We start from the raw sequence: 25,236 nt of genomic DNA, 5'->3' as shown, positions 1-25,236 counted from the left end.
GCAGCTTCTGAACAATCCAGATGTGTCCGATGGGTTCTCCTGTGTTTAGGAGCAGAGCAGTTTCTACATCTTCAGATTGTAAGCAGACAGACAGCAGTGTGCGGTTTATACTCTCTCACTGTTTTACAAACACGTCTGTCTCACATCGAGCGTCTCCGTGTGAAAGGACAGTTACTATGAGCACATTTCCAATCGGGCCGAGTGAAGTCCAAACTGTCTCTGTCCTTTAAGCTTCCTGTGATGCAGCGTTCAGATGAGTTATTTTAAATCTTTAACGTTGAACTACAATCTGACCTGATGAGGCCTGAAGCAACAGAACGACGACAGAATAATGTAGAAAATGTCACAAGATCTTCAACTGAATGCAACAGCATGTCATTAAAGAGTACGATGACACTAATAATGATGAGATGTACATTCCTCACCTTTGTCAGCGTTTACATTGTTGATTAACATCATTGTTGCAAAGCCCTTACGATGTAATTAATGGGGGATTTCCTAAATCAACGTTTGCAACCAGCACAGGGAGCTGCAGCGGTTACATCATCAGTTACATCCTCTGTTGCTCTCCCACAGGTTTCTTCCTCTTTCCTCCCCGTTAAAGGCTTTTGGGGAGTTTTTCCTGTTCTGATGTGAGGTTCTGGGACAAGAGGACGTCACATGTGTACATATTGTAAAGCCCTCTGGGGCTAATTTGTGATTTTGGGCGATACAAAAATAACTAGAATTGAATGAGCAGCGTTGGGTTTGGGTGGATGCTGGGTTATACATTCTGTGAATTGATGCCTGTGCTTTATCTTGTATGTATTTATTTAATGTCTTGTTTTTAAATCGTCTTGTCTTAATGTTTTTAGACACTTTTTAACTGTTGCTGCTGTGCTGATGAGTCGCCAACTCAATTTCGTTGTATGTTCGTCCGATGACAATAAAGATCCTGATCCTTATGAACAGGTTTGGGCAGAAACAAACATCTCATCCAGAGCCACATTCTTCACACTGACACACGTTCTAACCACGACTTCAGAGCCTAAAGGCCAATTATTTATTGGATCTTTACATTTCATTTGTGTCAAATTTGTGTTTGGACGTTAACGTTTACATTAAGGAAGCTAAGTTAATAGTGTATAAAAGTAATTCCTTAAAGAGACTTAATTCGATTTAATTCATTTCAGGCCTCGGGTAAAGAATGAACACATGAAATAATCCACATCATTTAGACTTCATGTGTGGAACAAAAGGCTCGTCAGACTCGTCACCTCAGGGTTCTTAAGAACACATTCTATCTTGTACACAAGAATACCTCCTCACTTTCCATTTCAACAACATACAGTGTGCAATCATTGTACATTCATCCACTTTATCTTCAGCCGAGTACTTCTGAACCTCCGACCGTTTCCTACAAATATAATAATCTATAAATTCTGCAGCACCAGAATAATTCCGTTTCGGGGTAAAGACTTTCATTTCATCTCCCACATCCACACATCACCACCCGGAAGGCAGCTCATCTCTGGCATCATAATCTCAAAGATGAAAGGGATTCAGGACTTTGCATGAACCCAACCACACTCTGCACACACACACACACACACACACAACAGTCAACATCTTCTTTCTGCTTTTTGAAGCCACTCAAAAGTGCCAGTTTAGTTTCTTCCTCCCTCCTCTGTAATCATAACCCCTTATCAGAAATGTTGTTCTTCTAAAACTCCCTGAAGCAGACGTCACACGTCCGGAGATCGACGTGCCTCTCGGGTTAAAGGCTGCAGGCCTGAAACACCAGTCAGCCGGTAACCGCACACTTCACCGCTGAAACGGACCTTTGCTGCGACAGTGTAACTCGTCCCACCTCCCCTGCATCTCCCTGCATCAGCATTTAGTTTGATTTATGTTTAATGTGTTCATGCTCATTAAAGCTGCATCTCAGCCTCTGACTGGTGGGTTTGTGAGCATCACATGAGCAGAGCCACACCGCCAAAATAAAAGGTTAATTCCTTTGATGCGAGTGTCCTGACTGAACTGATCTTGGATGAAGATTATTTTAGGAGAGAGTTTGTAATATTTAAGAAAAACCCTGCCTCTCTGCCTCTCTGCCCACAGTTTACTGCCGTAGGCTCCAGGAAGATCAGTCCACATCAAGGGTGAAAAAATAGATCCTTTTGTGTGGGGGGGGTTTGTTTCCAGCTTTAGTCTGTTAAAATGACCGGCTGCACACAAGACGTTACAATTGTCGCTGGAAATATAAGTCTGGTTGCATTCCAGCGGCTCTGTGAGGAGTGTGACGAGGCTGGTGAGGAGATGAAGGGATGACTGCATGGAAGGCCACACACACACACACACACACACACACACACACACACACACACACACACACACACACACACACACACACACACACACACACACACACACACACACACACACACACACACACACACACACACACACACACACACACACACACACACACAAAGTGATGAGCGATGGATGCGATGAGATGTAAAAGGACAAAGGAAAGAATCCGGCATCATCCATCATTTATTCAACACTCATGAGTTCATTTTGTAAAAGAAGTTTCTTTACATGAACGTGTTCTTAAAAAAAATAGAACTGATGCTCCTCATACATCCGAGAGTCAAGTTAAACTAATCAAGTCCAATCCGCTCGTTTCTTACAGAAGATCTTTTGGATGAAAACCCCCCAAATAAATAAACTTTTTGGGAAATTTGATTAAATAAATAACATAGTTATCTCAAAGCAAAAACTGCAGCAGGCTACATCTTATATTGATTCAATGACATAAAGATCATATAGTTATACTGCAACATGTTTCAAACTGAGATCACCCGGAGTTCTGTCTCTGAAGATTCTCTGTTTTTAAAGCATCAGATTCCTTTTTGTTCTTTCTGGAGTTCATTTCAAACTCCGCTTCAGGTTTGACATCTTGTGAACTACGTGACGGCCCAGCGCGAGGCTTCCACGTGACTGTTGGGTCTGTCCTCTGAACTCTTGCACATCCCGGAGAATAACAGAGAAGCCGCGTTTCTGCCTGAACTCCTTTAGAAGAACAGGTTTCCTGCATTTAAAGATGGCTGCACGAGCATTTGAAATGCAGTTTTCTACCCGTTTTATGTTGAGACCTGACAGAGGTCCGAGCTGCTCCTTTAGACTCGTCATGTTTCATCCAGCTGCCCTGTTTCTCTCCTCGTCTACCTCAAGAGAAAACTCAGATTTATAGATCCTACGAACAAAAGTGTCATTCTCTTCGTGATGAGTGGAACAAGTGGGTCCATCTGTCCTAAGACAGTCCCTTACAATAACCCACTACACGTGCACGACGCCCACATGAAAGCAAAATGAGCCCGATGCCGGGAAGAGGCACTGAATCCATTCTGTTTGCTGGCAGCATGGAGACATCTCTTTTCTGTATCACAAGCGATGCATGACATGACTTATTGCTTTGAATGTTTGTTCTTCTTCTACACGAGATGAACTTTGCCTCCTCTCACTCCGCGGGATTCTTTAGGACGGTTTGGTATCGTAGAGCACGACGCGCTTCTTCTGTTAACACACCGACTGCATCGACGATGAATCGTGCATTTCACACAGTGGCACGACTCGGCAGAGGACAGTCGGAGTCCAAGTCGTTCCTTCATCCAACGAGCCGAAAGCCTCACATTAAAGTCACTGTTTGAAAAACAACTTATTTAAACTGGCTGGCAGATGCTTCTGCTGCCTCCTTGCCTCCTCTCGTAGGTAGACTTTTAAACATAGTGCAACACTGCAGACAAATGGAGTGTAATGGAGACGTTGTCACAACGCTGCCGTGACGTGTTTACACCGACTGCTGATTTATGCGGCCGCGAGCGTGCCACGTCCCGCCGCATCGTCTCTCAGCTAAACACAACCCTCCCGTGGCGCTGGCTGTGGCCCATGTACGGGGCGAGTGTTTACCCAGCGGCCATCAGTCTGACTGGTCCCAGGCCGCGCGGCGCCGCTGGTTCCTGACGGCAGGAGAACGAGCTCTTAATCATCCGGGCGGCGGATTAAACGGAGCGGCGTTGTCTCGAGCACCACTTCGTCTTCTCACGTTTACACCCGAGCGCCTCTCTGGCGGTTACCCTGGAGAAATCACCACAAACTGCCCGACATTCAACTCCACAGTGACGGCGGCTCGACCCCTCACTGCGGGTTCACACTGCAAGGAACACGACCAGCAACTCGGCAGGAGGCCGTTTACTCCCCGCAAAGACCAGCAACAAGGAATGAGAAAACAAAACCATCTGATCAGATTAGTTTGTTTTTCTTGCGTATCGAACATCTTAATTGCGTTCATAAGCAACAGCTTGAAAAAGCTTTCGAGCTCGCAACGAAGAGAGAAATTAAAAAGAAATACAAGAACAGACTCCCACTGCTGCTGTTTAAAAACCATCTATTTATCCTTTATTCATGGGGAAGAGGCTTACGATCCATGACCTTACGATCCATGACCTTATGATCCATGACCTTATGATCCATGACCTTATGATCCATGACCTTATGATCCATGACCTTATGATCCATGACCTTATTTGAGATTATAAGATGTTTGTTGTCCGTGATGTAATAGAATCATTTGTTTAACAAAATAGACGGTTCAGTGATTTTCGGATGATTTTGGCAGGATAACCGTTCATGACGTTCACAGGCTTCTGATGCTCATTTTCTCTTTAATATTTTATATTTAACGATTTAAAGGAGACAAATCAAATGTAATGTAAATAAACATCTGTTGCTGCCCTAACTGGAATATGTTGTAAACACACGCTGGCCGAGCTGCTTGCAGTGGGAACACGGTGGAGTAGACGCCAACAGGCAGCGAGATGAATGTAAAGGTGAGTATTTGACTGGAACACTGTCTGAAATCATCACGCCGTCTCCGTTCACAGCCCACGTGTCCATCGCTACGGTGCAAATAACAAGAAAGAAACCGAGGACTCAAGCCACCGCATCTACAACTGAGCTCATCCAGAAGGAAGTGACATCAACGTGAATCCTCAGTGAAAAGAACATCGGAGCTTATAACACTCAAAGATAAATACACAGCAGCACATAGTCCATGTCTGTGTCACGGGAAGGCCACTTTGCATTAAAAACTATGGTGGTCAAGATTACAGGTCAAAGGTTATCACACGACTCATGTGCACAAAATAAACTACTGAACGTCCCCAAAGAGCCACTTTCACCCTCCGAGCATCTCACCAACACTTTCTGAGACAAGATGAACCAACAACAACTGGCTGACATTTGATTGGTGGGCTGTACTGATTATGAGTCTGTCTGTCTGTGAGTCTGTCTGTCTGTGAGTCTGTCTGTCTGAGTCTCTGTCTGTCTGTGAGTCTGTCTGTGAGTCTGTTCAGAAGATGTTATTAAATGCGCCGCAGTGCAACTTTGGCACATTACAGAGATCTACTGAACACAACAGGAATACAGCTGAAGATATGCGCTACAATTATGTAATAAGAACAAAATGAAAAGAAATGACAGGAGTTATCTTTAATATTGATATAAATGTTGCTAACTTTAGTCCTTTGCCTTTTGGACAAACGCTTCTACAGCAAGAATCCTCCATTTATTTATGTTTTAGTGATAACGACCGTAAAACTACGATTTATTTTTTATAGTTGGAATAAACTCACATTATTAGATGTTTTTGAAAGAACATCTATGTTGTGTGTGAATCTATATTTGGTTGCAGTAAGCTGCCCTGTCCGAGTACAACGAAGAAACAATAACCGGTGACTGTACAACGAGGAATCAACAAAATCAAAGAAAAGGGAAAATAAACTGAGTTCATGAGCTGATGGTCATGACGATGATTCTCACTGTGCAAAGTCCAGAAACGATTTCTCATTTCTGAGATGACATGAATGAAATGAAAGGCAAGACGGTTCACCTCAAGCTTCAAACAATAACTATATATATATATATATATATATATATATATATATATATACTGATTAACAACCACTGCTTCATGTCATTTTGTTCCCTCTGTCAATAAATGATTGAGTAAAATTACACAACCAAATCTCTCTCTCTCTCTCTCTCTCTCTCTCTCTCTCTCTCTCTCTCTCTCTCTCTCTCTCTCTCTCTCTCTCTCTCTCTCTCTCTCTCTCTCTCTCTCTCTCTCTCTCTCTCTCTCTCTCTCTCTCTCTCTCTCTCTCTCTCTCTCTCTCGTTAGTTGCTGAGTGTGGCAGCCTTCTCTTTGGCCTTCTCCTTCTCGAGCAGCTTCTCCTCCTTCTGCAGCATCACCATGATGTCGGCCACCTGCGTGGTGGAGATGTCGATGTCCTCCTTGTCGATCAGTTCCACCACCTGGAACAAGACCGCAGGACGGGAGGAGTTCATTCACAATGTGGTTTCAAATCTTAAATACTCCTGCGTGTTGACAATGATCTCAGATGTGATTTACTATTCATATGGGAAATCACAGCACTGATCTGTAACAAATCCTGTCTCGTGAATTTAAGAAACTACAAAATGAAAGACGACACCACGAGTCACTTCCTGTCCACGTACTTTGATGACGTCGTCGATGTCGATCTTCCCGTCCTTGTTGTCGTCGAGCGCCTCGGCGATGCTGCGCAGCTTGTGCTCTGGAATGTTCTGGATCTGCCGCATGATGTCGATCAGCTCGCCGATGCTGACGAGGTTCTCCCTGAAGGCGGAGAACAGACTGCATGCAGGAACCGCGTGTGTGTAACCAGGTGCGGCGAGAAAGTCTCGAGGTCGACATGCTGCATTTCACGGCCCCCAGATCACACCAATCAAACAGATTCCTGCTTTTTAAAGCTTCATTTATAAACATCGCAGTGTGAAATGTTGGTCAAAGATTCATGCTCCTCAGAATGATCAGCAGGGATGATAGTGGGATGCACCGGCACCAACACTGGGCCGATATACCGGTACTATTTGAATTATATACTAGTCTTTAATCCCATTCACAAAAACGTTTACACTTGAACTGTAATTGCAAGTTGCTGGTGTGCAACTTACTACTTCAATGATAAATATCAATTTACTACATGCATCTCTGTATTAAGTGAGTCGGGCCTGACGTGGTCTTTCACAGAACAGGAGGAGCACACAGTGAGGAACACGACGTATTGATCGATGGGAGCGGACCGGTGCATCCTTCACCAACAGACGGGTTTAATGATTCGTTTGTAAAGCGGGTAAATATCGTTTTATGCTGAGAAGTGGCAGCAAGAAGAATCAATTGAGCCAATTATTATTTTAGTTATTAAATCAGACTTCTAATATTTATTGATCAGTAGAATTTACACATCCCTCACAACAACTAAATAAGTTTGGACTTTCTTAAATCTTTCAAATCGAGCAGTTTGAGTTCGATCTTTTGTATTCAAACTGATTTCATTTATTCGGGAACGTTAACGGTTTATTAAAGCGTCGGGGAGCACCTCTGGGTGTTTGGAGCACCTCTGGGTGTTGGGAGCAGAAATGGAAGCCGATTGATTTTGTTTACAGCACAATGTTCAGCAGCTGACGCTTGAAAACCCACAATGCATCGTTGGCAAGCAAGCAGATGTCGGTTGACCACAGTTCAGCTTACCTTCTGGCATCATTATGTTTAGTAAAGAATAATCTGTAAAGTTTTAAATAAATTAAAATTTGTTTTTTTCATTTGTAAACTAAAAACTGGCACGATCACTGACAGCAGGTGTTCTGTCCCTTCTTTTATCTCCACCAGCATTTTACAGTGAAAGTGATGATGACGAAGATGACAGTGAGGAGGAGGATGATGGTAATGACAGTTCCAGTATGAAAACAGACATAAGACTTATAATAACATTTTAAATAACTGATAAATAAAGTGTTTTATGTCATGAGAGTCCAAGAAGAAGTCATGAAGCAGCCGTGGGACGAGCTCCAGCTGTTATGAAGTAAACAAACACAAACTGTTGCAAAGACGAGCTGCTTCCAGTCTTTATGCTAAGCTACATGCTAAACACTTCATGACTCCAGCTCCAAACTGGGTCTTACAATGAAGTTAAACTACAAGCGTTGCTGGACTTCTGAGTTCTTCAGCTTCAAACTGAGGAAGATTTTCATTCTTTGACGCTCGGAGAGAAAGCAAAGGTTCAAAGGTTCAAACGGGAAACAAAAAACATTTTAATAAAGCTTCCCAAACGGAGGCGAAGCTATGTCTTCAACAACTCTGAGACCCATGGGAGCATGGAGCATACATACTGTATTTCCCTCTTGCTCTTCATTATCATTTTCAAGCATTGATATTTGAATTACTGTCTGAAGTTATTGTATAGTTTGTGTGTATGCTCCTTCAAAAGTCTAACCAGGGACATGAACTGCAAATTAGCTACGGACAGAAGTCCTCTATCCATTGCATGGTTGTATTTTATTTAATATGCATGTCCCTGTGGAATAAATGAATTAAAAACAGATGGTTTTACCTCTATATAGTCTCTATACGTCAGCATGTTTAACATGACTCGTGCTATAGTATCGTGTGTGTACGAATACCTACAAGAGCACCAAATGTGGATTAATCCGCCACGTAAAATAGTCCCCAACAGATGCCGTATTCGGTCCCGTTAGTGTAACGTCTGATAAAAACGACTGACTTTTTCATATGTTTGTGACGTGTTTTCCCAGTAGAAACATATGACCTGTAAACATTAGTTACCACACGTCTGTACATGAAGAGCTCGGTAGACTTCACTGACTCTTCTGAACCACTACAGACACGTGTGGTGTATTCAGCTCTTACCCGACAGGTGGGGTGGCTCCGCTGTCCACCTGGCCGTCCAGGACGATCTTGTCCTTCTCCAGCTCCCCGATGATCTTGCCGATGCGACCGATCATGCGGTTCACTCTCTTGGACAGACGCTGGCTCGCCTTGGACTCCTCCAGCTCCTTTTCCTGCCCGGTCTTGGAGAGCTCCTTCTTTATCTCCTCCAGATCCTGGAAGCAAAAAGACAGAAGACTCTTTAAACCTCCAGAACATTTCATTTGACTGGCAGTGAATCTCGGCTCTCTGTCATAACTACAAGTCGGGCACCTCGTTGTATTCCTGGACATCATCCTTCAGTTCTTCGAGCTCTTCTTTCTCCAGAGTCAGCAGCCTCTTCTGGTCCTTCAGCTTTGAGCAGGCGTCGCTCAACAGGTCAATCTCCTCTTTGGTGATCTCCTCACCCTGGAACACAAACGTACGGTTAAAGCCCCTAAATGTCAGGAACAACATCCATTACTTGGATTAAAACTTAGAGTAAAATGTCCTTTAAAACATACAATATGTTCTTAGAAGCAGAGTAAATAAAAACACCTTTACTTTTTAGAAACCGAATGATAAACATGTCAACTTATGCTCATATTTTCCCTCCAACATGGAAACAAAGTGGGGTCAAAAAGCCCATCCACCGAACAAGTACCACATGTGCATTTAATACAAACCCAAATAAGAGACCGACCTAAACACACATGGGTAACAGAGGGGAAGCTAGAGGACACTCCCCATAACCCCAAACACGACGGAGAGAACTCTGTGGAGCTACAAACGCTGTGAGCTCGAGAGGGGAAAGGTTCAACTCGTCCCAGTGACATCGCCAAGAAGGATGGAGAAGGAAAAGAGGAGGAGGAGTCCTGATAGATGTGGTCCAAACAGAATTTGCAAATCATATTTCGCATTTCTTCAACCTATTGAGAGCAACGGATGAGAGGCGTTTTCTTGAATAAGCGAGGAAAAGCTGACGAACACACAAAGCTGGATCTCAGCATCTGTGGTTCGCCCTCACTTCTGTCAACATTCATCTCATCAAGCCAGTAAAACCTCGCATTTAAGAGTTACTTGTGTAATTCTGAGTATCTCGCTCCTGCTGAACTTTTGATCAAATGGCAGTCTGCAAAAAGGTTTTTTAAAAATGCCAGAATTATATGCAAGTTCTGTTTCCCGCTCATCTGGGTGTGTCCGCTCGGAGAAGGCTAGCGTGTGCGTGCAGGGGTGAACGGGTGGAGATGTGAGGGACAGGTGGGAGGAAGACGTCATTAAACCTAACCTGTAAGCGCAGGAACCTCTGCCACTGTTCAGACTGCGTCGTGCAGAAGTGATCAGATGAAAAGAGTGGCAACAAATGAATCAATGAACAAGAAACATGAATGTTTTGTGCTGGTCGAGGGTTAGAGGTTCCATTGGAGAAAGAGTTCAAATCCTTTGTGACAAAAGTTAATCAAAAGTTAAACAAACAGTATTTGACAGTAAAAAGCTTCTGATCTCTTCACCCCATACAGACGATATTCTCATTACTGTTGTCCAAGACAGTTGAGTTGAGATATAAGTTTCAAAAAAATAAATTTAAGATACGATGACATATTGTATGAAACATGTTACAACATTTAATAACATGTAAAAACATCTGTGATGCAGCTGTAAAGAGGACATAGTTTGTTTGTTTTTCTTTAGAAGTTTGCCAGAAACTTTAATGTGAAAATTGCAACAAAATGTAAATTAATAAAGCAGAATTTGAAGGCACAACGAGAAGGATTTTCTTTAAAATCAGAGTAGAGATAAGGTTCCAGATCGTAAGAAGCACTCGTGCAAAATGGCAAACACAGCGCCGGGAAAGTCCAAATATAGAGCGGCAAAAGGCCAACGCTCATTACGAGACATGAGGGAATCTAAGGTTGGCTTTCATCCGCTGGCGAGCACCGAACCCCCCGCTGAGCCGGGAGGAGAGGCCGACTTTGAATGTTGTGCTTACACAACCGACAAACCCTACTGGTTGAGACGTTGACACGGATCGACTGACCTCACAGGCTGCATGTGTGGAGACATTACCTTGATTGCCTCTATGACCGGCGCCGTGTCCCTCAGCGTCTCTGAATGAGCAGCCGAGTCAGCTTTAACCAGCTCGGCTTCAAACTCCATCTCATCCTGGAGAGGACAGAGATGGAGGCAACTGATTCAAGAAAGTCAGGAAAGTGGAAGAAGTCCGGCTTGTAATCCGTAGGATAACATAGACATGGCGCCTCGAGCATTTAGCTCGTTTTCACAACTAAACGCGTGGAAACAAGTCCATCAGGCTGGGAATCCTACCAGAACACCGTTACATAGAACTCTGTCTGTTGCATGCAAGTATCAAACACTGAAAGCTCCAAACGTTGGTTTCATCGCTATTATTTCATCAAACTGTCACTTGTCAAAGTCACTCAAATAGTGTCTTGAGGAATACAAACTAAGTATTGTGTTGTTACCCTGGCAGCCTTCTCTGCAGCGTCCGCCAACCTCTCCATCTTCCTGTCCTTGTTGTCCTGGCATATGACCGCCTGCTCCCGTAGCGTGGTCTCCAGCTTGGCCTTATTGTCCACTTTGGAGAGCGCCATCTCTGCCACCATCAACTGGGCCTCCTTCGTCTGGGAAAGAGTAGGAAAGAGCAGAGCACTGAAAGATATAGAAACCTTAATGCCCACTGCCGAGATACACCGCTTTACGTTCCTCGGAACTGAAGCCGTTATCTATGACCTCATCGAAGCCACCAGACTGTTTCTGTCAATGGAGCCTTGTGGCTTTGAAGAGACAACATAGATGGATGCAACAGTTCCAGCGTCCTGTCTGACGGCAGGTAAAGCAGTGGACACATTCTAAATCCACCTTGTTTTTAGGCGTCTAACATGCGTCCACAGCCGTACATAGCTTTGCTCTCGTGCTGGTACTCTGAATGTAATAAACCGACTCTGGATGAATACTTCAGAACATGCAGACTGTCCCTTTAACGTACCACCATCTCGGGCAGCGTCTGCAGTGTGGTCTTCAGCTGGTCGGCGGGGGACAGGGTGTCGGGGAGGAACATGGCTCGAGACAGCAGCAGCAGGGACGTGGGGATCTGCTGCTTCAGATGAAGCTCCAGCCACTACAGGAGCCCAACAACATGACGGAGGATATGACACATACGTGAGCAAACATGGCCGACAATAAGACCGTTTCAAATCTCTCAAGTACCCTCCATCGCTGTCGGCGGTCGGTACCTGGATGAGTTGCTCTCTCAGTCGTTCTTCTGTGACTCCGAGAGACCTCATCCCTCGGGCGCGACAGGCCGCCTGCACCTCGTTCACGCTCAGACTCTCCACGCCTTCCTCCGCTATCAGCTGGAACCAACAGAGCGTCTAATGATCAACCGGCTTCCATTTTAAATGGCGTCAAACGCATTTCCGGTGAAAGTGAAACGCTCATACCTTGTCGTCCGCCCGGATGGTCCTCAGCTTCATGATGAGCTGGAAGCGGAGGAAGTTGTTGGTCCCGATGGACTGGAGCTCCAGGAGACGGCAGAGAGCCACCAGCTGAGGTCGGGTCAGGTTGTCCAGAGTCAGCTCGTCCTCGAACAGTTTGGAGAATCTCATGATCTGCTCGTTACTGGGACGTTCCCCGGAGTCCCGGATCTACACAGATGATGAAGTGATGACTTGTAACTCGTTCTGGATGAGGGAAGTTGTGCTTCTGATGCAAAAATACTTGTTTTAAAAAACCTAAACCATGAGGCGAGACTGCAACGGGATTATCACTCACAAAACTGTATTAAATTAAACTTTAATACATTTACATTTGGACTATATATATATATATATATGCGCTCTTTCCTAGAGAAAGATTTCTCTCAGGATGAATAAGATAAGACAGAATTTATTAATCCTGAAGGAAAATGTTTAAATTAAAGGAAAACACATAAGTCTAACAAATATAAAGAGTAAAGGAGTAATATTCACAATGCAAAACAGAAAAGCAATACGAATAAGATACATTTACCAAACAAGTCTTATCTTATCGTGCAGCTTTTCTTATCACTGTTTGAAATAAAGTTATCAGAATGAATGCTGAACTGTCCTGTTTTTACATACATAGAATAAACACGTCATCGTTTCCACCACCAGAGGGCAGCACTGAGCTCGTCTTCACTCCCTTCATGAGGCCTCAGCAGCACAGCACGGACACCCACCTTCTGGAAGAAGGTGGAGAACTCCTCCGTCACGTTCCCCTGAGCCGCCTTGTTGCGCAGCGCGATCTCCTCGATGGTGTCCTGCAAGAACTTGGCCATCTCCAGTTTGACTCTCAGCTCTGTTTTCAACCTCTCCTCCTAAAGAAGTTACAAAGACAATGAATAACTCTTCATGGCAGCTGTTACAAAGGAGCGTTCTGTTTGAGAGAATGTTATGAACTATGTGGTCAAATAGAATCTAATAGTAATATTCGTATTGCAGTATTGTTTTACAACATATGTGAGGTCAATGCGTCTGTGTAAATTGGTCATTTATCAGTATAGTCTGCAAGAATACCGAATACTGGTTCCAGCTTCTCAAATAGGAGGATCGGACTCTTTCCTTTGTCTTATATGTCCTCGATGATCCATTCATCGAGAACATGGTCAGCAGATTAACGGATGATGGAAGCGATCGATAGTTGCAGACTCATTTGAGCTACTGTGTCTCAAACCACATTGACTTCATGCATCTCGTCTGTGTCATGCAGCTTCAGTGCAAATGAAAAGCTTTCCATCACCTTCTTTGACTTTGTCTCGAAGGTGGACGGCAGCATGTTGGGGAAGAGTTTCAGAGCGACGGGAAGCAGGAACTCCATGAAGGGGACGATGATGAACACCAGGAAGGGGAGGAGTCTGAAGACGTCGGCACACGTTCTGAGGAACTGGGGAGAAAAACAGGAGGACTTGTAAAGACCTGTGGATATCCTAACGCCCGTGGTTAGTTTTGATGAACTGATGCCGCTGGTCTGCTTGTGTTTGGATGTGCGTCAGAGATTAAAGACGTGTAATGTGTATTTCCCACCAGGCTGAAGCTCGTCTCTGCCTCCAGCAGAGAGCAGCAGCGAGAGGAAAACGCCAGCATGTGAAAATGTTTACCTCATCTTCCTTTGTCTCTCGGTACAATCGCCCAGCTCAATGCCTCTAGTTTCAACAGTCAGCACTTTTAATCCCGTCCCCATACATCTCCACGGCAACAGAAACCTCCTAATTCACTGGTGCGTTGTTCAGCGCGGAGCCGTGGACCGAAGTGAACATTCCGCCTCACAAGGCTCAGGAACTGTTCTCTGAAGGCCAACGGGAAGCACGTCTGTTCTGCATGAACCTGAACAATCCTCAGTGTCGAGGCAGCAGGCAAACACTGGTCTGCTTCATTGTCCAGCTGTGGCTTTGTGAACCACCGTCCAGCGGCACAATCCCAGCCAGCCATCTACAGAAACGTCCCCGAGGGGAGGAGGCCGGAACACGAGTCCTCCTTTCTCCACCCTGTCCACCTGCATGCCACAGGACCAGTAGGGTAAAGGACTCAGGCCAGCCCGAGTGAAAAGGCCTTTGTCCGCAGCCCCATTGACATGTATATCACCTCCCAGAATTCCACATGAAAGGAGGGGAGGGGGGGGGGGCAGATTAAAATAGAAGAAGCCTTAAACGGAGGCCTGAGAATCGTAAGTGAATATGAAAGGAGGAGATTAAGGAGGCAAATGCAGTCCAGGTTAGATGAATGGGGCGTAGATGGACTCTGAGGGAGTCAGCTGCAGTTGAAAAGGTGCAGATGGGACGGTGGGGTGGGTTTAATGGGGGGGGGGGATTAACACAATCACACAGAGCCGGAACATGATGAATGTGTATAGTGTGGGGGGGGGGGGGTGTAAAGCTTTTGTTTTTCATGTTTGTGGAGAATGTAATTTTAGCGAATGTAATGCTGTTACCGTTACACGTTGTTTCATTACGTAATTTCCAGATCGTGATATTTACAGATATTGTAAAGTCACTGAATGTACCGATGCATTTCAGAATGTATTAAACTGAGATCTATTTCATTGTTGCATCTGTCAGATGAAGGGGATTCAAAATCTCATTCTGACTAGAAGTGATTCAGATGAACGTAAATGTTGAGTCAATTTCTCATTAATCTTCCTCAATTATTAGCTACAATAAATGTTCACCTTTGAGCTATTATTGTGAACTTCTAAAAGAACAGTCACTGAAGAAGCTCTTCTTTGTACTGTTGCAACATCCTTCAGCGTGCATGATGAGGCGCCACTGTCATCACACGTCAGTTAGACGAGTGGACCTACGTTGTAAACGTCTGCACTGATGTCTGCCAGTGTAACACCGTCACACTGTTGGAGCAGCTATCCTGTGTTCTTCATGTAGAAGATGATTTATACATAAACGCTCTCGAGGCTCCAGATCATTGAATCTAATATAAATCACAGCGAGGCTGGTGAGTGAATTCTGCTTATTGAGTTTGAACTCACTTTATCTGGTTAAATAGCAAAAGCAGTTGTGCAGCAGCAATGCTGATTCTGTACCATGCTGCAGCATTGAGAGACCTGTGAACAGTAAGTGTGTCCGAGCTGCCCTGCTCATCTTCCCTGTAATGACCTCAGTGCCAGAACCTGCAGAGCAATGTTGAGAAGGTTTGTCTGTGTGTAACATTGGGTGACGCTGAAGTCAATGTAAATGTAGTCCATTGAAACCATAACTTCCTCAGTGCGTGCTACATCGACGGAGAAAGCAGAACTTTCCTGCTCATGGAGCTGCGCCGGCGGTGCCTACATGTACCAAGATGCATTGCGGTCCCCAATGGCTGAATGCTCTTGCATTTTGCAGCTGTGATCTCAGCTTTCTGGGTCAATCACTGAGGCATTTATTGCTTCAGTCGACTACATCGACCATCAACATGAAAGGTGGTGATTGTTCCCTTTAGCTGAGGAGTTATGGAATCAAATGTTCTTCACATGAAGCTTCTTCCTGAGGAGCTTTACTCAGGAAACACCATCTGCTGAGCGCCTGGCGAGTAAACGCTCAGCGTGCAGGCAATTTCTCTCATTGATCCCATTACGTTTGAGAAGCTGTGGATTAAACACTACAGAACAAGATGTCTGGGCTGACAGACTTAAACCGTGCACAGTCATCTCCGATGTCGAAACTCATGCTGGTCACCCACTCTGTGAACTCTGAGTCACACTGGGAAAAACACTTCCAGTCACTGGAAACACAACGTTTAACTACTTCTGTTTATGTTCAATGTTCTGTAATTGGACAGACCTTTGAGTGGTTTCTGCTGACAATGACAAACAGAACACTTCTTACCAGATGGGTCAAAATGTACCAGTAATTTAAGTACCACTTGAAATTCTTAGTTATTTAAAAGAAAATGGATCCTTGATTTCAGATAAAAGCAGGCTTCTCATTTCCATTTGTGACATGACAGAAAGATTTGGCAGCTGCAGCTTTACTAAGCTACCGTTAGCTCCATGAAATGCTTGAAAGCATCTTTCGCCGTCTTTTAAATCTTTCCAGTCGCCTCATTTGCAGACAAAACCCTGCAAAAGAGTCTCCCGATGACCACATGCATGATGCGGTGCTAACAGACTAAAGCTGCATGTCCAAAGCCAAACAATCAGCATCCACCCTGCTGTGCTGAGTCACGGTTGCTATGTTTACACAGACGATGTTCAAGGGGGGGTTTAAAGCTGCATCATCAGTGGTAGCAAAGAGATATGGTGGAAAACTGCACTGATCTCTGCATGCTACTCAGTGAACAGACACGCTTTTGGGCTGCTCTTATGCTAGCATCACTAACTATTAGGGGTGTCACGGATCACAAACCTCACAGTTCGGTTCGGATCACGGTTCAGGAGTCACGGTTCAGGAGTCACGGTTCAGGAGTCACGGTTCGGATCATTTTTCGGATCAACAAAGAAAAGGGGAGGAGACAAATATAACTTTGCTTTCCATTTATTAATTAAAGAACTTCAAGAACACTTAAATCAAAGAACTTTGGGCGATAGTCTTACATGAAAACAAAAATATTGAAGATGTCCAATTTGAAACAAAATGAAATAAATAAATAAAAATAATACATTAATACAATAATACAAGTTTAAGTGCAACATGAGGTATGTTGATATCCTCGTAAAGAAAGAAACAGCCAGTGAGCTTCCACTGTTTCCACTGAACTGAACTGCTCGGCAACAACTTGGTCTGTGTTTACTTCCTGTCAGGTTATGCCATTCAAATACACAATAATGTTACATTACTGTGACATTATTTTCAAAAAGATGAGAATGTCTCTATTGTCTGGGGAGAGGGTCGACCTTTCTGTGGTGACTGGAATATTATTGGGCCTGTCGAGCTTCACTCTGATGCTTCTGTCAGCACCTGAACCAGGTGTGTGTGTGTGTGACTCTCTCAGAGGGGGCGTGTCTACAGCACCTGCCCCAGGTGTGTGTCTGTGTGACTCTCACAGAGGGGGCGTGTCTACAGCACCGGACTAAGAATCACTCCGCCGTGGTGAAAGCGGTCTCTGCAGTCTTTTCCTTCTCATAGAGGTCTGGAACAGCTTCACACTGAAGTGGGTGCGTGAGTGGATTTCGTAGCGTGGCTCAAGCATTTTAACCAGATTTAGAAATCCTTTGTTTTCTACACCGGAGTGTCCCCGTCGCTGACAGACGGGATGGTGGCTCTCCATATGTGTGGACATGCCAATGTTTTGCCGTTGTCGCGTGTCTTTCTCTTTAAATAACGACTACATACCGTAAAGGTTTCGTCCACCACCCTCATCCGTCATCATACGTTACACGGAAGACAAAATGTTCCCAAACTTGCGACTTAAATGACGCCGTTCACGAGTGATCCGAACCGTGAGGGCTGATCCGAACGGATCCCGGATCGATCCGTGATCCGTGACACCACTACTAACTGTGGTCCAAACGTCCTTTTTAGCCAAATAAACTCACATTTTATACATTTATTTTCTGAAGACTTTGAATACTGGACGTCAGCTTTGAGTGTCGGGCTACAATAGAGCTGCTCACAAGCCAGATGTGTAACGATGATGTTGTGATGAGGCCCATGTGGTGATGAGGTGATGAAGTAGTGGTTGCATCGGAGTGCATTACAAGCAAAGCATGTGCCTTTAAATAAATGCATTGAATAAAACCATCATTTGAACATATTTGCTCTCCAGAGAAAGCCTTTCATGGCAGCAGGATGTCTACATTTCTTCCCCTGCAGACCTCACCTGTCTCCTCTCGCGGCGGGACAGCGGGTGTCCGTTCAACACCGTCCACAGCATTCGCCCTGCAATGGTGGTATCGATCCACAGCAGCCTGAAGCCGTGGTAGTAGTGCTTGACCTCATCTACGATCCACTGTCGGAGCGTCCTTCTCACAGGTGCTGCATCCAGCGTGGGGCTGTACACCGGCCCTCCTTCCTCCAGCTTCTTCTTATTGTCCTTTAACGAACGCAGGGACTTCTCCACCTTGGACTCGTCCCACCTCCTCCTCGAGGTGTGTATCCACCTCACACCGGGGATGACCTGTGGCCGCGCTATCGTCCAGTGGGTCCCCGCTGTGACTGCGGGGTACGCCGAAGAAGAGGCCGCCGACACAAAAGCACAGTAGAGGCGCTGTGAGTCCGGGCTCTGGCTGGGGCCCACAAATCCATCTGATGAGGGGACCGAGGGGCCAAGTGAAGACATCTGGGCAAAACTGCCAAGTCGTCTGAGGGAAAAATAAAACATTGAAATACAATATCAGCCATAAGAAAACTCAAAATAACACCCTATTGGTTAATTTGAAACAGGAATCAAAAAGATGATCTTTGGAAAGGTAAACTAGGTGTTGCATGAAACAAGTCACATCCCAGTTGGAATCAACAAAAGACGAGGACATCATAAAGATTACCTCCAGGTTAGACTTGAGCAGCATCCAAGAAAACGCTTTGAAAGACCTCCAAACTGATTCAAGACATTTAATATTGTACCGCACGCTTTTTAAAGTCTTACGTTTTCATTTCATATAAGTTACTTTCACATGTTTGGAGGAAATATAGAGACTGAAGAAGCCTCGCATATGATTGGCTTACGTGTGACTGGAGAGTCTGAGAGCTGTGCAGTTGAAACAGGCTCCATCTTGTACTTTCCCTGAAAAGAAAAACACAACATGAGCTGCTGTGTTCAGATAATCAGCCATTAGACAGACACACACACACACACAGGGATTTTGTCAACTGCCGTTGATGAGGAAACTCAGCAGCTTTCCACAAGTTGTGACAGGTCTGACACATGAACGCAACTTTAGTTGTGAATGAACTGACCCGGGTGTGAAAGGAGCAGCAGCACACGGTGCTGTTATCTGGTTATGCATTAACGTGACATGAAGTGAGTCCTGATAGTGTTTCTAAGAATCAGTGGCAATCTTGCCTCAGGCTTCATTCATGTAATACCTTCGTATGTCATGGCATACGGCCTGAACGATTCATTCAGTCATTCCAAATATTCAAAGAATCACTTTCAGGTCTTCGCACTGAATTATTTTCATTTTCATACGGATTATCTTTGCTATACTTCATATACATCTCTGCCAAATAAATGGAGTATTATCCTTCTGCTGATGTCTTTACACTGATCTGGATGTTCAGCCACTGTGAGGCCCACCGTGAGGCTCCCACACCCCAGAGGCCGCTGGCAGCGCGACACACACGACGAGTGAAGGCGGAGCGGTGAGACACTTCCGACCAATCACGTCAGAGCACATGGCCTAACCACGCCTCTCCTCTGGCTCTCACATGGCTGGCTGGAGTAAATCCAGCAAGGCCTGGCTGAACATGGCAGGTAGGCCAGAGGACACCGAGTTTACTGGAACAGCGTCACCTTTGTGGCTGAAAGGCGGCCTACTGTAGCACAGAAAGAACAGCCTGGAAATACAGTAGATTACCGTAAACCTACAGCATTCACCTGAGCTGTACAGTCCAACCTCAGGCCTCTGTCTCTGATCCTCTCGGGGGTTTTACATCCATGTCTCTTTCGGTCCAACATTCGTCACATTGGGTGGACACTTTTGTAATTGTGGTTGCACAACTATTAGATATCACAATGGCCATACTTGAGGATTTTTACTTTACTTTAAGATATTTGAAGCTACATTTAAAAACATGAATAGGAGCTTTGAATCTGAAAGAAATTGCATTCAGTACAGCCCTACACACACACACACACTATATACTGTGTATATGTTGTAAAATGAGAATCCGGAAGATGTATCTTCAATTGTTAACTTCCCCTGTCTGCACGGTTTAAGTCTGTTTGTGAAACATGGTCACTTCCTGCTGCGTAGCCGCATAATTACAGAACAGAAAGATCATGACTCATGCTTCAAACCTCATTCAAGAAAAGTAAAACTCAAGAAGATGTTCTTTAAGCTGTAATAGAAAACCCAAGTAGGTTTACTCGACATAGAAGAATAAACATGGTAGCAACATAGTGTTTTTTACACATGTCCTAACACTACCATATTCTTCGTCATCTGGATCAATGTTGATCAACTGTATCTGGTATTTATGAAGTAGTGTCTGCTGACCCAAACTATATGCCAATATTTAAGATTCTGCACCAATCTTTATTGACTTTGTAAGCGTCACTATTGCATTTGTAAAGTATTTTGTATGAATTTCTCATTTGTTGCTGATCTGGTCCCGACTCAAACTACACCAGGTCTGGCCTTGAAGGGTCATGACTGGGTCATGACCTGCAGGACTTTTACCTGCTGCAGCCACTAACTCATGTGACCTGCAGCCTGCAGCCACTAACTCATGTGACCTGCAGCCTGCAGCCACTAACTCATGTGACCTGCAGCCTGCAGCCACTAACTCATGTGACCTGCAGCCTGCAGCCACTAACTCATGTGACCTGCAGCCTGCAGCCACTAACTCATGTGTGACCTGCAGCCTGCAGTCACTAACTCATGTGACCTGCAGCCTGCAGTCACTAACTCATGTGTGACCTGCAGCCTGCAGTCACTAACTCATGTGACCTGCAGCCTGCAGTCACTAACTCATGTGACCTGCAGCCTGCAGTCACTAACTCATGTGACCTGCAGCCTGCAGTCACTAACTCATGTGACCTGCAGCCTGCAGTCACTAACTCATGTGTGACCTGCAGCCTGCAGTCACTAACTCATGTGACCTGCAGCCTGCAGCCACTAACTCATGTGTGACCTGCAGCCTGCAGTCACTAACTCATGTGTGACCTGCAGCCTGCAGTCACTAACTCATGTGTGACCTGCAGCCTGCAGCCACTAACTCATGTGTGACCTGCAGCCTGCAGCCACTAACTCATGTGTGACCTGCAGCCTGCAGCCACTAACTCATGTGTGACCTGCAGCCTGCAGTCACTAACTCATGTGTGACCTGCAGCCTGCAGCCACTAACTCATGTGTGACCTGCAGCCTGCAGTCACTAACTCATGTGACCTGCAGCCTGCAGTCACTAACTCATGTGACCTGCAGCCTGCAGCCACTAACTCATGTGTGACCTGCAGCCTGCAGTCACTAACTCATGTGTGACCTGCAGCCTGCAGTCACTAACTCATGTGTGACCTGCAGCCTGCAGTCACTAACTCATGTGACCTGCAGCCTGCAGCCACTAACTCATGTGTGACCTGCAGCCTGCAGCCACTAACTCATGTGTGACCTGCAGCCTGCAGCCACTAACTCATGTGTGACCTGCAGCCTGCAGCCACTAACTCATGTGACCTGCAGCCTGCAGCTGAGGAAACAGTTCAACACATCACTTGTAAGAGTGAAAAGCAGCAAAAGAACAGGACTGTTCTTACAACGGGACAACTCCCATCAAAGGTGTTTCTTTCCTTTTGACACGGAACACTAAACACTACAATCTCATGCTCTAAATCCAGAGCCATTATGAGCTTCACCTACACTCTTTAGAGGTGTGTTAACTTCCCCAGAGGCCACTTGAAAACAAACCATCGCTTGGACGCTAAAGCGACATGGACTCAAAACAAGCGTGTTCATTGGACAGTATGTTGGTAAGCTCACTGCGGTTAGTTTGGATGTGTGCCTGACTCTCTGAGTATGTAGCTTTAATGGCTAATAGTTTATTGGCGCTGTGTTGGGTAACGCCATAATCTTTACTACTTCTGACGTTGCAACCTTTGTGTGATGACTGCTACTAATCCACTTGGCCAAGACTGTATGCTGGTCAATGTTCAGCAGTCAATGCAAGCCCGTTGGTCGTCCACCATGCTACATTATACTACTACATCACATAACAGCGCTCAGGTCAGAAGAATTGGTTGAGATTATCCTGTCTCAGGTAGAGTTATAAGAGGCACTGACCTTTCTTCAGCGCCACAATTTGTCTGATAGTCCGGGCCGAAAGCCAAGAGCTCAGTCCGGCCGGTTCAGACGGACAAACTGACCCTCTCGTCTATTTATAAGCACAGCGTTAATGCACCAACTACAGACATAAACTATTTATTCTGTGGCTTGTCCTCTAATATCTTCATCTCCACTCACTGACTCGCTGTGATACACAGACATACGAGCATTCCTCTGAAAGGATGGGAACAGGAATCACAATGTCGTGTCACTGAGTGTTTTAGTCCGTTAAAGTGGTGTAGATTACGAATATATTAGTCTTCACTTTTTATTCCGATGAACTGAAAAGATGGCAGCGCCTGCGAATGTGGTGGCTAGTAGCTCACTTAAGCTATGCTAAATTTAATTTTTTATATTCTTTTGTTATTTTTTCGCCTTTATTACCAAAGCACCAAAGTCTTACATCAAAATATTGATATGCAGTGTTGTGTAATTTTCTCAAAATGTTATTGGGAAACCCTTAATGGATATAAACCACACCTGTCAGTGTGTAAAGTACCTGACAAATGAAGGTGGTGCATTAAAGCAGCAATGATTAATAACATTTTCCACCCGGAGACATTGAAAGGACAGCTACCATGGTATAAACAGGATGGAAAAATCTACATCAGTTCTACAAATATTACAAAAATTGGTCAATTCTCATTTTGATTTCCCACAAAATATTTGCTGGTTAGAGCTTCACAAATACGAAGTGCTTCCTCTGCATCATGTCACAAAATGAAAAGCCTACTTTGTGTTATTCCATCCCCACTGTGCTCTCTGCATCTGCAACATTCAACATGGCGGTGGCTCACATCAACAACAACAAACTGTGCTCCACGGTCGCTAAACACGAGCAGCACACAGAACAATAATGAAGCCATCTTGCGTTAGATACGGGTATCTTGTGGATGCTGGATGAGCAGGTGGAGAGACCCTGCCTGACACACCAACAACGAGCGTGCCCACAGACTGCAGCGGAAGGAAGGGGCGCGCGACGTTGTCATCAAATAACCTGAATCCCAAATCGTGTTTCTCCCCTTTCTTTGAATCCTCACCAGAGAAAAGCTGCGGTGCCTCTCGAGCCAAGCGGTGATAACGCTAAACCGTCCATGCAACACATCTTTCATGCAAAGAACCCGATGTGTAGCGTAGAATAATGAAAGGTAGGCGGGTTAAACATGAGATGCTCAGTTATCCTGTCAACCTTGAGTCACCCACCATCTTCCATCCGAGCTGACTCGTTGCTGCCGCGTTAAATGCATCCTCTTCATGCTAATGTCATTGACGTTCAGTGCTATTTCTTCTAGGCTCCACAGACATAATAAACAAGCTATTCGTTAACTAGGACGTAACAAACGAACATAGAAACACTTACCGTTACCTTTCCTGAATTCGTTCTTTAACGACCTGGAGGTTTTCATTAAAGGTGCTCGAGACCTCGTAAACAGGATTAACGCCATGAGGCTTTCTGTTAGAACTACCTTTAAACAGTCAACGCTATATACAAGTAAGTTACACCGTTTGTTCCAAGATGTCGAAGCAAAATCAGCTGCTAACCGTGGTACATAGAAATACCCCCAAAAATCTATATATCCTTGTGTACTTTTAAGAAGCTACGACGCATGTATAACTGAAGTTAGAATAATGTAGCTCCATGTCATGCCCTTCCCTTCCTTCTACGTAGATGACAACTAACCGGACCAGGTTGCCACGTGACGTCAAACTAGTGTTGTGTGTTCCGTTAAGCAGCATAATGATCGTGTGATGGGGAGACACTTCCGGTGTGCTTAGAAAATAAAAGCCCCGTGTTTCCGAATCTGAATCAGAACCGTTTATTTGCCAGAGTATGTTGCACATGCAAGGAATTTGACATGGTGGATGGTGCATAATATTAAACAATCAACACAGTGCAAAAAATATAAATATATTATAATTTAGAATAAAATATAAAATATAGTGCACAGACAAACAGATAACAGTACTTTAACATAAGAATAATCCAGGTAGTCTTTTCAGTGAAAAACTACAAGTCAATCAAAAATATTATCCTTTTATGAACTCAAACTGAAGTAACATGTAGCTATTTTTGTGGACATAAGGGTTTTTCTGATCAATTCGAGTTTTAATTTCCATCTAGATTGTATAGCCTAAAGATGACCACAAATATTCAATTTAATTCACCTTTGATCCAGTTACTGCTCCAGCAAACATGATGTTGGGTGAGGGGGTAAATACACTGGGGCAAAGCTTAAGTAGACTTAACAATGGTACAGTATGCGCAAACTAGATATATCACTGTTCGCCCGTCCTCATTACCACGACTGAGGGCCCTGAAACCCAACTGAGCCGGTGGAGCTCCTCATCGGCCAACAGATAAGACATGTGGACATCATCACTGAAACCTATTGTGCCGGCAGGAGGCAGCTTCCAGCTGTGATTGCAGTGTACGCGAGAGGCCAAACAATACTTAAGACTTCCTTGTATAGAAAAAGGAACTGTGCATAAAAATGGGTCTCCAACCACCTTTTTATTTGTCATTCAGAGCAGTAATATTGCATCAGGGATGGTGGCTTTTATATTGAAAGGCAAACGTATGCAGGAAGTGGCTGATATTATTTCAGATGGTTTCTGGGCTCACTCCCTTTAGTTTCCTCTGGTGGCGCTGCAGCTTGAATTTAATGTACTTCACGATACTTCAGTGTAATTCACTGTGTTATATGCATTGAATTTATTTGGGATCAATGCGGATACTGATCTTCAGATTAAAATGTAATTATAGGACCTCAACTCACATTAGGCCTCTGGTTTAATATGACCAGTGTCACCATATCCTCCAGAGGAATACACCAGAATGTGAAATATACACCCACGACTATTGTATAGATATTGCATTATAAAGGTCCCAGATTCAGAGTTGTCACTGTTTCATCTGATCAACTGTAAAAACTTAATAAGTTGCCTAACATGAGACTGCTTGGACTGACTTGTGGTTTAGGGTAGGTTAGGTTATAGTTAGA

General features: G+C 44.6%; 1 protein-coding gene across 4 annotated transcripts; it reads right to left on the bottom strand.

Annotated features, from left to right (window-relative positions):
* Positions 1-23,876, bottom strand: letm1 (leucine zipper-EF-hand containing transmembrane protein 1). 4 transcript variants are annotated; one of them, XM_079286781.1, is made up of 15 exons: positions 23,595-23,876; positions 18,924-18,981; positions 18,079-18,559; positions 13,568-13,711; positions 13,008-13,145; positions 12,250-12,453; positions 12,043-12,162; positions 11,796-11,927; positions 11,272-11,430; positions 10,856-10,951; positions 10,077-10,109; positions 9,083-9,217; positions 8,792-8,985; positions 6,562-6,700; positions 1-6,357 (listed from the first exon to the last, which is right to left on the bottom strand). In XM_079286781.1, the coding sequence occupies exons 1-15, from the start codon at positions 23,677-23,679 to the stop codon at positions 6,220-6,222; spliced, it is 2,256 nt and encodes a 751-aa protein (XP_079142907.1). In that variant the 5' UTR covers positions 23,680-23,876; the 3' UTR covers positions 1-6,219. The 4 variants fall into 4 exon arrangements, with proteins under 4 accessions (XP_079142907.1, XP_079142908.1, XP_079142909.1 ...); XM_079286782.1 differs by having other exon boundaries at positions 23,601-23,876; XM_079286783.1 differs by lacking the exon at positions 10,077-10,109.
* Positions 23,877-25,236: the final 1,360 nt, after the last annotated feature.

Source organism: Melanostigma gelatinosum (genome assembly GCF_949748355.1).
Source record: "Melanostigma gelatinosum genome assembly, chromosome: 16".
Lineage (NCBI taxonomy): Eukaryota > Metazoa > Chordata > Actinopteri > Perciformes > Zoarcidae > Melanostigma > Melanostigma gelatinosum.
Note: the sequence above shows the minus strand (reverse complement) of the source record. Positions and strands in the feature narration are given on the sequence as shown.